A 14,808-nucleotide genomic window follows, 5' to 3' on the forward strand; every position below is an offset into this window, starting at 1 on the left:
GATATTTTCAACACAGAATTGTAGAATCACTTGTGTTGGAAAAGACCTTCAAAACCATCAAGTCCAAGCCTCAGCTGAACCTACCAAATCCCATCTCTAAACCACACCCCTTAGTGCCACATCCGTAGTTTCTAGAATACAACTAGAGATGGGAACTCCACTTCCTGGGCAGCCTGTTCCAGTGTTTGATCATCCTCTTCAGAAAGAAATTCTTTCTGACATCCAATCCAAGCCTCCCCTGATAAAACTTAAGATTTTCTCATGTGCTATCACTTGTCACCTGAGAAAAGAGATTAACATCTCCTCACTGCCACCTCCTTTCAGGTCCATTTGGAACATACAGGGAGCGGTCAAAGACCTGAAGCAAACAGGATCTCAACTTATTTTATACAGCATAGTTGGGTGTTCAAAGTTCACTGACATTCTTCTTTTAGCATGTGCATGCAAGTGAAAGCATTTGTTTTTGAGTCCAAGCATTGTTGTTTCAGAAACTGCAAAATGAAAATCAAATTAAAGTTAGGTTGCTACAATACATGCTAACTAGAAGGACAACAAAGAGCTTACCAAACCCTGGTGCACTAGATAGAGCAATAGGTGGCTGCTTCATGACAGGAGGCAGCGCAGATGGGAGTTGATAGCCTTGTAGTTTTAATTTGATAAGTTTCATAGCTATTGAAAACTCCAGCTGATCCATCCTTCCATCATTGTTCATGTCAGCTAAAGCCCTATAAAATACACAATTTTCACAGTTAGATTCTTAAATTATGATCTTCAGGACTGACTTAGAAGCATGCACACACAGACCTGTATATTCAAGACTAATAAAAATTCACTCAAAAATAATCATGCCAGGGTAAAAACTGTTATCAAACAAGACATCGTTTAAACCAAGAGCTTCTTGATTTCTTTCTTGGAGTGATTACTGAATGGTTTTAGACACTTTTGAACTCCTGGAGAAATCACAACAAAGCAAACGGAGAGAAATGTGGCTGTACAAAAACTTTTCAAAATCACACAAAACTAAATGGCACTATGAACAGAACCACAGATAGTCATATGACTGAGTCTGCAAATTAGTACTTCAGCTAAACTTACAACAAAATGTTCTTTAAATTTGTGCGTTTTACTAAACACCATTATGTGTACAAACAGTTTTCCACATAAAAGATAATACAAAAGATAAAACATAGAGACTAGGTCTTGTGTAGGCTTTCATTCAGAGCAGTCTGACTTAAACTGTCTTGTTTTGTGTTTTCATTCCATGGTTAAGAAAACAGTGCTCAGCATGGAATGGGAGTGAGGGAAGGGGGAGAAGAAGAAAGAATGTTAGCTCCTGCAGTTGCAAAAAAAACAAAACAAAACAAAACAAAACAAAAAAACCACACAGTAAATGAATATTAATGATGTAATCAGATGTAAGCTTAAATTTTCAAATTATGCTTATTTTTTGCAGAATTTGAATTTGCTTATTTGAAGAATGAAGTACACATTTCAGTACTTTAATAATATATATTTTTAAGTTCACACATACATTTACAAGTCATGGACATGTAAAGGACCTGGGCAGTTTAGCTAAACAAAGATTTTTATTTCTAGAGCAAATCTCCATCAACAAAAGTTTTCATACATGTATATCAAAAGTTATCAAAACAGTACTGCAATAAACTGACAGTTATTTATAATTGATACTTAAACAAGTAGGCAGTCTGGAAAACACAGTGGCATAGCATTCAAACTAATGAAAACCCTCCCAGTCTATGTCAAAAAGAAAAGAAACCTAGGATCTCAGCAGACCAATCACACATCTTAAGCCTGGTTTAGAGTGCCAGTAGCATTCTGTGAAAACTAGAAAAACTAATACTTTCAATACATTTTCACCAGTGTAGCAACCTTCTTACCATGGTGGAGTAAAATAAAGAAACACTACAAAGAATCTGCCAGCATTATTTAAAGATGAAAGTCCTAAGAGTGAACTGAGGGAGATGCTGGGACTTACAGTCAGAAAGAGAAATGTGCATTACACTACTCCCTCTAAAATACTGAATTAATACATACATTCCATTCAAGAACAAGTTTTGGCTGTGTGAATATCTAAATGTTGTCTTCTGAAGCTCTGTATCACAGTGAAATTTAATTTACATATCAAAGCTGTCTGCTTTTCATTAACTTTAAACTTTGCCTTAATTCCACATAGCCTTTGAAACCCAAATTTGTAGTCAAAATTGGTTCTGGGTTACACAAAGCATAATGCAATTTGGATTCAAGTTTCACAGCCTAGTATGCAATTCATTTCACTAATATTCAGTTAAAAGTAGCCTACTGCAGTAGTCAGACTTCGTATCTAGTAGTCCAACCAGTAAAAGGAACAGACAAAACTAGCATGGCAATACTGAACCAAAACTTTGGAATGAGTATCCCTTCCTTGCAGAGAACCACTGCTCTGGAATCTCAGCCTCTGACCACTCCTCCACAAAGAGCAAATAAAATATTGGTACCACCTGAAGCAATGGGCTGGCTAAAGTAAAACAGAAATGTAATACTTTTGTTTTCATGCAACTTGCAGAAATGAGTGAGAGTACCCTAGTGAAGGCAGAGGAAGTGGCAAGGTTAGACTGCAATTATAGTAAATAATAAATGTGTCCAAAACAATCACTCGGGCTTATAATGAACAGTATTTCTCAGGATATTTTAATTTGCTTCCTCACATACATTTTTCTTTTCAGACCCAAAACAGTTCATATACATTCGTTACCACGTATGAACAGTGATGTCAGATTTCTAAAAGTCTCACTTGGGAGAAAAATAGACTGCAAGTCTTACAAGCCTGAAATATTCACAGGTGAAGATGAAAAAAGTTATGTGGAGAGTGAGAATGTCAAAAACTTAATTGCTAAATTTATTTTCTGAGGTGCTCTCTTCTGTGGGTTTTGTATTAGAAATTAAACCAACATACAGTAAACAAACAGGGTAAAATAATTTCATTAGAAAATAAAGAGTATTAAAAAAACAATGGAAGCTAGGAGAAGATAATTAGTTTCATTTAATTGATGCTTACAAGCAGACACCACACATTTCTGAAGGCAACTAAAGAAAACACAAAAACATCAATAGGGAAAATGTGTGTTCTTTTAATAAAAGTTTAGTTCAGTGGTTGCTTAGTCATTTTCCTGTCGGATGCCTAGTGGAAAAGGGAGAACAAAAAACAGGTTTATATAGGTAGAAGATATGCAGATGTTCATACAATGTCAGAGAAGAGAGTCTGGAGAAACCTATTCTAGCAGATTTTTGACTGCACCCCAATTAGCCAGTAGTCCTCCCAAAGGAGACACCTTCCTCAATACATGGAGGAGTCAGCCACCTCCACTGAGACCAACTGGCACTGACAACTCAAACTAATAGTTTCAATGTTCCTTACATCTCTGCATCTTTAAGCAAAGATTTATTTATAATTTTCTTATTTATTCAACCCAAGTGCCTTCTCCAAATATGCAACTACATTGATTTATACAAGTGAAGGCCCTTCATCGCTGAAGCAAAGGCATGGTGAAACACAAGGCCATGAAAAAGCATAAGAATAATAAGTTCTACTGTAGGCAACCTTGATTCTACAGACACTACCTATTGTAAGAACACGTAAGCCTTTGCATTCAACGTCAGAAAATATGAATTGACCAGTATTAAGAAACTTTAACATGCACCAGCCTTATTGCTGGTTCAGCTCACTTATTCTGTACCAATGACTTTGTTAGTTAATTGAAGAGTATGAATTTCAGTGAAAAAAAGATAAAGTACATCCTATAAAATTTATACCATTTCTTACAGCTTGTTAACAAAATCAGCTTTTTTCTGGCAAAATCTTTAGTGAATACACAGGACAAAGTTCCATTTCTAATGATTGAAGCTAGTTGTCATATTGTTAGATTACAGTGCTGATTTTGAATAAACATCACCTTCAAGGCAGCAAGTGGCTGACAGTAAACACTACCTAATTACACTGTTCTGCTTATAATGAAATTTGGAAAAATGTAATGTCCTTAAATTTGTTTCACTTAACATCTGGCCAGAAACCTGTAGAGAGCAGTAAATGGATTAAACATTAACTAAATATTGATTATATTTCATATACATGCCTGTATTTACAACAGGGTTTTTTTAATGATAAAAATTACTGTGGGATTCATCACAATGCTTGATTTCAGGTGCTGGTCAGATTCTTTCCCTACAAATCTGTCCTTGCTTTTTTCTCCTCTGTTCTGCAGAATGCAGAAACAACTTGATTATTTCTGCATCTATGAAAGGCAGAAACTAAGCACGCAAGCTATTTTTTTTTCTTTCAAATGTGCTTATTATTAGGCTACAAGATATCCATCTCCATGAAAATAAGTTGTGAACTTGCAAAGGAAGCCTATGTCTGGGAAAAGTAGTGTCAACCAGTGGCTTTAGTTTGTCCCAAATAAAACAAATAACTCCAAATGGATGAAAGCAGCTGGCATTGATTACTTTCGTTCCCATTTAATTCAAGAGAGACAGGCTACACAGAAAATGCTTTTAAAGGCCACCACTCAGGAGAGCTTTAGAAGAAAGCCAGATTATAACCTACTTAAAAACAGCTATCTTTCAAGCCACTGCACTCTTAATTCAAAGCTTACTTAGAGGCTTCCTAATAGATTACCAGCTTGGCATACTGCAAAGTTTATAAAGGATTGAATAGTACCATACATGACAGACCATAATAATTCCACTAATTTGCTACACTGAGGACCCAGAGATTTCTTTCTTACATGAATATTGAGAAGAAGGGACATAGGAATTCTCTGTGCCAGAAAATATGATACTATTAGGAATATGAATTCCAGGGAAGCTTAGACTAAGAACAGAAATTAAAATAAGATACACTCTTTGGAGGTGCATCTCAGAGAACAGTTCCACCAACTGCAGAATATCCTCAAAGCAGCCCTTGAAGAAGACATTTAACTGATGCTTCAGCCAGCTGGTGTTTGGTGTTTCTTGAAGTGTTTTCCCGTGATAAAAAAATGGCAGCTTAGTTTGATTTAAAATTAAAACATAAGATAGCTACTGTCATGACACTGCTCACTAAAACAAAACTCTCTCTCAAGAGATAATACGTTTGGAAATTCCCAGAGGGCTTGCTTTTTCTGCAGAAAGCTGGCCAGTCACTCATTAGGCCAATCCCCTCCACAATTCCTTTCCTAGTTGTGTTTTTCTATATAAGAACTTCCACAGCCAATAAAACAGACAAAACTTTCTATTAGCATAGGCTTATATACACATAGATACCATTCTATTATGTCACACAGATAGATAAGATTGCTTTACAAAACAAATACTACGCTCTTGTCTGCATCTGTTATTGATGTAATAAGCTGTATTCAAGTAAGTAGAAATAAAATAGAAAATAGAAATTAAAAATAGAAAAATGCTTGCAACACTCAACATGCATACAATTCCACATTTCCAGGATCAGAAAAGTAATTTGAAGATTTGTGTAAGTTGCTCAAATTCAGAATAATAGCCTTAGGATACTGCTATGAACTTCTAGATTCTCAAAGCAAGTATGCCACTTCCAAGTCTTAACCCTGGGACTTAAAGCAAACAATGATCCACATTTTTCAGTGTGGTCTGGAACATACTGTGACATCCTTCGGCGACTGAAATGGACTTCGTGTCACTAACAGTCTGACTACTATTGTTTCTGTGGGACAGTATTAATACATGGGAGGTTACAAGCATTCACCGATTCATCAAAAGAGTTAAATAATTCAAGTGGTGGGAAAATAAGGATTTTCTTTTCTTTTTTCTTTTCTTTTTCTCTTTTTATTTATTCTTTTTTTTTTTTTTTTTTTAAGGATTCTTATTTTTATAACCACTAAGCAAACACTGTCTTACTTGGTTACTCTAATTCCAACTGAGAATGCATACAAGTGATCTAGATTTTAACTTAGGTAATTACTTCTCTTAATTCAGAGATAATTGAAAAAAGAAGAGATGGTGAAAAGGAGAGATATCTACATTGTTTTGTATGACTTACAAAGGCAGCATGAATAAGTTTTAGTTCAGCTTTATTTAAAAATTGTGCAAGTTCAGGTCTTGTCTCTATGACAACTACAGAACTAGTGGAATGATTCTCTCCCTCTCAAGAGGCTGAAAAACTGAATAATTCAGAGAGGAAGAGATTTTTAAGTCAGACTATTTACAACTGTTTAGTTTTGTTAACACCTATTTAAAGCTCATGCCTATGGAATGATTTTGGAGAAAGGCTTTTTTGTTTAAGACAAAACTTCTTTTGCTTTTTAATTAAGAGGCAAGAGAAGTTCCACAGGGACACTTGAACTTTCACTGAGTCTCCCTGCAACTAAGGTAACCAGATCAGATTTGATATTTGTAAGACAAAAGTAATTCGAAACCAAAATAAACTATTTATTTAAAAGCCATGTAAACTCAGCCCTTCTTTAAGGCACACATATTTCCAAAGCAAATGTTTTTCTTGAATGAAAATGACATTCCTTCTCCATTCTGTGTAGGACTCTGCCTTTAGAAGCCCTTATTACAACAAAAAGTTTTTGTAAGTGCAATAAACCACTCTCTCTTTTCAACAGTTAACATCAGAGAAAAAGTTAACATATTTTGCCAAAAGTTGCTCTTGTAAGTTTTCCAATCTAGAAAGTTCCTGTAGTAACTCAACTAACAAAAATTATGAACGGCCAATGTAAGTTAGCATTTCTGAATCCAGAAGGTTCATGTAATTTGAAGAGGAAATTCTCCAGCATTAAGAACTGGGAGACTGTAGAAATGCCTGTGATGCATAATACACGCAATGTACATTTTAAGATATTTAAATTCACCAAGAAGTAGTAAAAATTTCAATATTTCAAACTGTATTTCTAACTACAACAGACACAGTCTACTGCCAATCTTAATTTAGTAACAAATTTTGTTACTAAATTTCCAATAAAAAATATTTTTACTACTACTTACTATGCTTAATAATTTTGTTAGTGAAGTTTTAACAAAGCAGAAAGCGTTCAGAGGTTTGAAATGAAGTTTCCAAATCATTAACTTCAGAAACGCCATTTGTAGGATGGCTACTTCCAACAGCTCATAAAGTAACTTAAAAACTCATGCTAAATTATACTAGAAAGCACTGTAGACTTCAGGAAGCACACACGACAAAATGGGTGATTTTAAATGCCAGTATATAGAATATGATTAGTGTCCAAGTCTGTACTAATAAGCTTCACGCTGACAACTGCAATCTTCCCCCACTGCATATACTCACCATATCTGTGCTAACACCGGCTGAGGTAACCCAGACTGAAAAAAAAAGTTTCTAGCTTGATCACCTACAAAATAAATAGGACATCATTTCAGAAAATGCTAAAAATACATCTAAGAGTAAGGAGGAAATTATGAATCAAAATATCTAAATCAGAAGCAACAGTAAAGCCATAAATACTTAATGCTACACATACACAACAGAACAAGAGATTTAAATTGGGTTTGTCACTACAAGATGTTTCCAGCAAGCACGCGCTGTTTCACGCTGCTACAGTCAGCACCACCTGAAGACAACTGGACATAAACATTCAGGATAATGGGAAACTCACAGTCCCTAATCTGTGTCAATGGCTCTCTTTGAGCAACATACTCTTTGGGAGAACAAAAAAATGTTTCTTCCCAAGAAGATTTATACCAATACAAACTTCCTGATATTTTGTTAGCACCGTGCCAGTCAGCTGGCACTAACTAACTAAAGTGGTCTTCATCCTGATGTGAGTCTGATAAGCTGCCTTTAGAGAAAATAATAGTGCACTTCATTTTTCCAAGTATGAATTAAAAGTAAGGAAAGAAAAACAATTACAAAAAAATTGGGCACTTGGAAATATTGTGACCTGTAAAGGAGATTTGTAAACAAACTAGAAATAGCACTAAACATCAGAAGAGGTCAATGAAACAGTACTAACTTGCACACTGAACTGTAACAGATTTTATATCAAATCTGTCACATAACAGAGCAGAAACAATAAAACTGGAGGTATGCATTAGTGTGATATGTGATACTGATTTGATACTCTGGAACTTTGATGGAGTGGACAGCAAAAAAAGGTAACATATTGATATGCCTCACAGTTCATTGAGTGTGGAGTTTAGATAGGACTGAAGATATTTTAATGTAGTAAAACAAAACAAACAAAAATAGCAGACATCATAGTGCCTTTAAAGCCAAAACAAATCAGTGGGTCTTAACACAAAATTAGTGGGAACAGTGCAGCCTTTACTTCAGCCTTGCTTCCCTCAATTTATACCAGTTTTTGCCATTTAGATTTTTTAAGAGGTCATCCACACCGATTTCATAACTTTATGCGCAGTTTCTGAATCAGACTTCAGTTAAGTTGACAAATTTTTTGAATAGACTTCTTGTTCTCTTGGTCTGTTAGTGTAACAGGTTGTTCCTGGGCAGAAATTAATAATTCAGTCATTTCCCTCCGCACAACAAGATGAGAGGAAATTGGAAAAGTGTGAAAACTTGGGAAGCTTGTTGGTCAAGATACAGATAATTGAAACATGGAAAAAAAAATACAAGTAGTACACAGGTAAAAACTCTCACCACTTCCCACGGGCAACCAGCGCCCAGCCTGTTTCTGAGCAACAGCTACTTTGGAAGACAACTGAACCCTTATAATCCTATTTTTTTGTTGTTTTTGTTGAGCACGCCGATAAAGCATATGTCTCTGGATGGTTTAGGACAACTGACTTGGCAGTGTCCCCTCACAACTTATTATCCACCCCCAGCCTACTTACTGCAGGGGGCAGCATGAGAAACAAACAAAGTCCTGAGGCCATATAAGTGCTGCTCAGCAATAGCCGAAATGGTATTATTAATCACAGAATCACAGAATTGTAGGGGTTGGAAGGGACCTCTAGAGATTATTGAGACCAAACCCCCTGCCAAAGCAGGTTCTGCTGCTTTAGTCACAAATGGAAAATATAGCACCATAAGGGTTGCCCTGAAGAAGTTTAATTCCATCTCAGCCAGACTCGGGACAGTGAGTTACTTCATTAAGGATATTAGAAACACTATAAATATTACCGTGTATAGAGGTGATTCCACATGCTGAATTATTACTACAGTAACAGCTGGCTCTACACAACAGAGCTGCTTTATAAAGCCAGTTACAAACAATTTTAATTGTACTTAAAAATCAAGTGGCATAAACCAGGAATAGTGTGTGTATATAGGATAGTATCAGAAATGGTGGAGTCAACAGTGAGGCATACAAATAACAAAGTGATGCAGAGTGAACATGAGATGTTCGATTTTCTAAATTCTTATGCCCTATTTTCTCCTAGGCAGCTCTGTACATACTTAGGCTCATTACCTAAGATGCAATTAAATGAAATTAGAAGTGAAATCTCTTCCATTACCAGTGATAAATCCAGATGTTGGTTTCAGACTGTGGAACTGTTGATCATGTTTAGCTCTCTCCTCCACAGTAATAGCCCAGATATCCAGGTTGCCTAGTTGAAAAGAGATGGAGAAATATAATTAAAAAATATTGTCTGAAAAAAACCTTCCTTATTTCTGAGTATATCATCCCATATTGGACCTATGAAAACAACATACAAATACGCAGAAGCTATTCCTCCAAAGTCTCTAGCTGAAAGCTCTATGAATTCTTAAACAGCTAGTTGGTACTTGTGATCACAGTAGAACTACATGTTAACAAATTACGATGACTGCTGAACACTAATTCACTCAAGTGGCTCAGGGGAATCTTAAGTCACAACTAGGCCACCTAAAGTGCAATCAAACTTTAAAACGGGCTGTTAAAAGACAACATCAGAGGATATAACACAGAAAAATTACAAAACTAAATATTCAGCGGGCAGGGGGCCACCTGCCCCAAAGAGCACATACCACGCAACTCAAGTTCTTCTAACTGAAAAGGTATGTCAATTCATGAGATGTGCACTATGTAGTTCTCTACTCTTGTAAGAGGAGAACTCCACACTTGTCTAGAAGAGTGATGCAACAAGACAGCTAACAATTTTCATGGGCAACAAGAGCACCATTTGAGAAACAGTTCAGGAGTACACTCCTCCTTCCTCTGAAACTGAGAAGTCTGAGTAATCAGATCGTGTTACGCAGCCCAGATTCTTCACACCATGCTTGTAAATTGGATGTATTTAGTTTGCATTAAGATTTACTACACCTTCTACAGGACTATGCTCCAAAGTGTTCCTTAGTTCTACTTTCATTTTTTCAGCAGTTTCTCCCCTCTTCCAGACATTTCACTAATAATGTATTGCAGACTCGTCTCAACAATTTGTAGACCAGTAACACATTGTGATTTCAACATCCTGAGAAGTATTTTATGTTGGTGCAACCTCCTGTAACTCCTACTGTATACACATGCAATGATCTGAAGGCATCTAAGTTAATGGAACTACTGTTTTGTGGGAATAAAGAGGAGAGTTAACATTCACTCTGTCTCAGCACTAAACTCTCAGAGACTCAATTTCAGGCAATAGGCCCCACAAATCTCTACAGCAAGCATTTCAAACTGCTTGCAGGGTGAGGCAGAATCAAACTCAGCAGATAAGAGGAACAAGAGGATTTCCTGCCTCCTAAATGTTTTCTAATTAAAAACTACTTTCATGCGGCAAAATGTACTTTGAGAGAAAATGAAATGGACAATTGTGAGAGAAACATCCTTTTAAATGTTACGTTTCATTAATTACATAAAAACTACATTTTTGGTAACAAATTCTCATCTCTGCTTCAGATAATCTATGAATTTCTAGAAGAAGGCAGGTTGATAATAACTCATTCAAAGAAAGGACATTTGTTTATTCAATAGTACTCCAAAGAAACAGAGGCACTGTAAACAGCTTTCAGAGCTGTGCTGCCTGTATGAATTAAATTGGATTCTCCTTTGAATATGAATGCTCCAAAACACAACAGTTAGTAAAAGCAATAATTTCCCCCACAAACTTCTGGCAGGAGAAAAAAATTGGTGACAAGACTTTATGACCAATATGCAGCCTAGGCCAACTAACAGCAGATGAGCATCTGCCTGTAATGGAAACATGACTGCTCTTGTCTGGCATAAGATCAAAAAGCTGGATGCGGTAGGGTGCACATGCAGAGAAAATTTCTTGAATATAGTTTGAGTAAAAGAAAAATACCATGGCATTTGTAATGATTCTCTGACTTGCTCTAGCCCAATTTGAGATATACGTGACTCCAGTAAACCTCTCCCCCACTGAAAACACCACAAAAAAAGCAAAAAACAGCTCTTCCTATCTATTCCCAAAAGAAATAAACCCCAAACTAAAACTCTTTTGATCTGAGATAATCAAAAATGTTATTAACTATTTCAAAACAAAAATTAATGCTTTTTTCTCTGGATTCCTTGAAACTAAAACAAATGACTGTATTTTCTTCTTCCCAATAGAGATTTAGTCAGTATTAAAACAGTAGATCTCCTCTGGGGGATGTAAACATCAAAAGAGCTGAAGCTAAGTCAAGCAAGTGTAATAGTCTCTTCAGGAGAGCTATGAATGGCATCTCTGATGCCTCATCTCCATCTTTTGATATTTGAGGAAACAATGAGATCTATGGGAGAGCATGAAGTAGGATCTTTCCCAGCACCAAGACATCATTCATGGCTCCAGATCCTGGATGCCACTGCAGAAGTTGTAGTGCACTGCAGTATCTTTGAATGCAAGGAAAGCAGCCACCAAACCACAAAACTGACTCATCAGAAAGTTATTCTTGAAGGCAGCAGCAAGCCCTCTAAGCTTCTTTTCTTATAAAAGGCTTGGCAATCATCACATCTGCAAAAGTGATGCAGTGCACTCTCATACATGAAATGGGCATTTTCTTCTCATGAACAAATAAACAGAAGGTTGAACACACCACATTCTCCCCAACAATTATAAAAAAGCCTATTATGCACATTCACTTCATTGAGATAGTCATCCTTAAAATGAGCAGTGTTCTAGAACGTCCGTGAGTCACTCCAATTTAAATGGTGGGTGCTGTGCTCTTTCTGTTCCCATTCCCCAAGAAGACTGGAATATTCTTTAAAAGGAAAGAAGTGAAATAAAAACAGAACTAGAATTATTTATATTTGCATGGAGGTGAATACTGGACATTATACATTTGGAGCAAGAGCTCTCCCCAGATGGAGATCGCATAAATTTCACCTGCATCTTGAACAGCGACTGCAGGTAACAGTAAATGACAGATTCTTGAATAGGGGAATAATTCCCCCACAAGAACTGAAAATTTCTTTACAACCCCATTTGTTTCCTCTCATAACAATCTTAGATTTTTCCTGTCATTTTTCTAAGAGTAGGTATGATGCTGCCTGGTAGATTTGGTTTTAGTACAAATATTGTAACAGGCATTTCTCATACCATGTTTGAAATTAAAGATACTCCAGAAACTACATTAACCACATGCTTATTTTAAGCTGCTTGCTGTAGAGCAGCCAGATTGGAAAAGCTGTATGAGAAGAAATGTAAATTCCTTCCTTCTTAAAGCCACATAGTACAGTTAACAAGATCCTGGACAACATGTGCAAGATCAAATGGTAATACATAAAGTCGAAAAAAGAAAGCTGGTATCCATCTGCAATGCAATAAGAACTCTCTGAAGATGGTGGATTAAAATGCTTTGAAGACAAGAGTTTTTGTAAGAATGTATGTGTTTAAATGTGGGTGCATGCAAAGCACAGCCCTAACCATAAACACAAGGAAATATATGAGTCCAAACCAGTAGATTCCATTCACATCATGACTCATCTCAGAGAGTGAAAATCAGAATAAAATGAAGCTTTTCATACCTTTTTATATAATCTAGAGGTGTATCCTACAGGACTTGATCAGTGAATTTATTTGATGAAAACTTTCAGTAGCCAGTTTTGCTCACAACTGAGTATGTCTGGCACCAAACAAGATGTAATTCCAAAGAGATGGATAATCAAGGCAGAGAATGGCAGCTTCCTATTATATATTTGTTCTGGCTGTCAATTGCAAAGAGAAATTTCTTCTGATATGTTTCATGTGCTTTTTCACAGTGGCAGAGATTGCATCCAAACAACTGTCTCTCTCCAACATATTTTGAACAATGTGCTTTTTTTACTGCAATCTCTAACTGAAACTCTTAACACTAGATAGAAATTTAGTTCCTAGCTATTTCATATCCCAAAAACTAGACATCCATTTATATATATTTGTATATTTATATATGTAAACACATGTAAGCATTTTTGTTTATTTATGTATATTTGCATCTGCATACATAAACATATACATATATATGAGAATCATATCTGCGTTTTCAGAAAAAAGTCCACAACAGATGCATCATTCAAGTGGAATCAAACAAGTTCCAATAGTTACTAACATTTCGTTTCCAATCCAAACACAGATTTTGGGATAATGTACGAAGTGATGGCATACAAAGGCATCTACCATATGCTTTAGCAATGAAAAAGTCCAAGAGTCCTAAAACAAAAATCACATCTGTTTCTCAATCACCAACAGTGCTTGTGAAACAAGAATTTATCATAATTAAGTAGCATTTTAGAATTTCCTCTGAGGGAAAAAAAAAAGACAGGCCCGAGCAGGGAAACTTAGGCAGATAAAACCAGGTACCTTTAGAATGTTGATAAGCACTGCTGTTAGTGGCTGAGTCACCTGGATCTGCCCTAGTTACAAACTGAGGACTGCAATGGAACAATGTGCAAAAAGGGAAATGGTGCAACTTTTCTGCTTGACCCTCCCAAAATGCCTTTGCAAGATTTCAAGCATGTTCTCTAATGGGTCTGCAAAAACATCACAGGTAAGGTATCGCTTCAGAAAGACACATGACCAAAAAACATTTCAATACAGAACATATTTGGAAGACAACGCATTCATGCAGAATTTTTGCATATAAGAATGTATCAGAATACACTATAAACAACTTACCCCCAAAAGGTGTTGGAAACTGAGCCATGGTTCTTTCACTTTTAGCTTATTAATGGATGCCTGAAAATTTTAAAAGAAAAACACAGTCACAGTTACAGCATCTTCCATTTTCAATGTATTAACTGTACCACCACATAATCAATTAGTACAGGACAAACCAAGGCAATGAAGCAGCAGTATAAATGCTACTTGTAAGAACAGCTACTTACGTAAGATCTAAATGTTTAATTTCTTCCACTACCCTATACATCCATGAGTGTCTTAATAGGAGAAAATAGATATGTTTTGGTTCTGTTCAAGCAATGTCCTCAAAAATGATCTTCATTTATAAATAATCAGCGATGTAGTAAAGAACAGAATTAAGTCAGCCACAACTGACAAGATCTCAGTGACACTGCCCAATGCTGCATTACTTTACCAAGTGTAACAGTTCTGCTCCTACTAAAGAGCAAAACTGGCTCTGGTTCCAACTGTTGAAATCATACAAAGTTGGCAGAGATCTGTTTTTCACTCCTGACCAAAAAATCATGTAATGCACTGCCTTGCTTAAAGTCCCTTTGTTTAAACAAAGTACATTAAAAAACGAAATTAGATGGCAAGACTCCTTTACCCCTCAATTAGCTCACGAATTTAATAAGTGTGTTTAGATGAATACAGTGCTAAAGCTGACATCATAAGGAAAAACACTTTAGTCGGTGGGCGAGACTCTTAACGCTGCTTGCTTTTCAAATAAAAGCAGCCTAGAGTCCAGAAATTTAATCTTTAACGAAAAAAAAGCACAGGGAAAACATTTTTCTTGCTCCACAC

General features: G+C 36.1%; 1 protein-coding gene across 1 annotated transcript in view; it reads right to left on the reverse strand.

Annotated features, from left to right (window-relative positions):
- The window catches only part of ITSN1 (intersectin 1), a 54,522-nt gene extending 40,423 nt beyond the window's left edge, over positions 1–14,099 (reverse strand). The window contains 4 exon segments of the mRNA XM_010723076.3: positions 565–725; positions 7,298–7,361; positions 9,445–9,537; positions 14,002–14,099. Coding sequence (XP_010721378.2) covers positions 565–725; positions 7,298–7,361; positions 9,445–9,537; positions 14,002–14,029 — 346 coding nt within the window. The 5' untranslated portion in view covers positions 14,030–14,099.
- Between the last annotated feature and the right edge of the window lie 709 nt (positions 14,100–14,808).

Source organism: Meleagris gallopavo, chromosome 1 (assembly GCF_000146605.3).
Source record: "Meleagris gallopavo isolate NT-WF06-2002-E0010 breed Aviagen turkey brand Nicholas breeding stock chromosome 1, Turkey_5.1, whole genome shotgun sequence".
In the NCBI taxonomy this organism is placed as follows: Eukaryota; Metazoa; Chordata; class Aves; order Galliformes; family Phasianidae; genus Meleagris; species Meleagris gallopavo.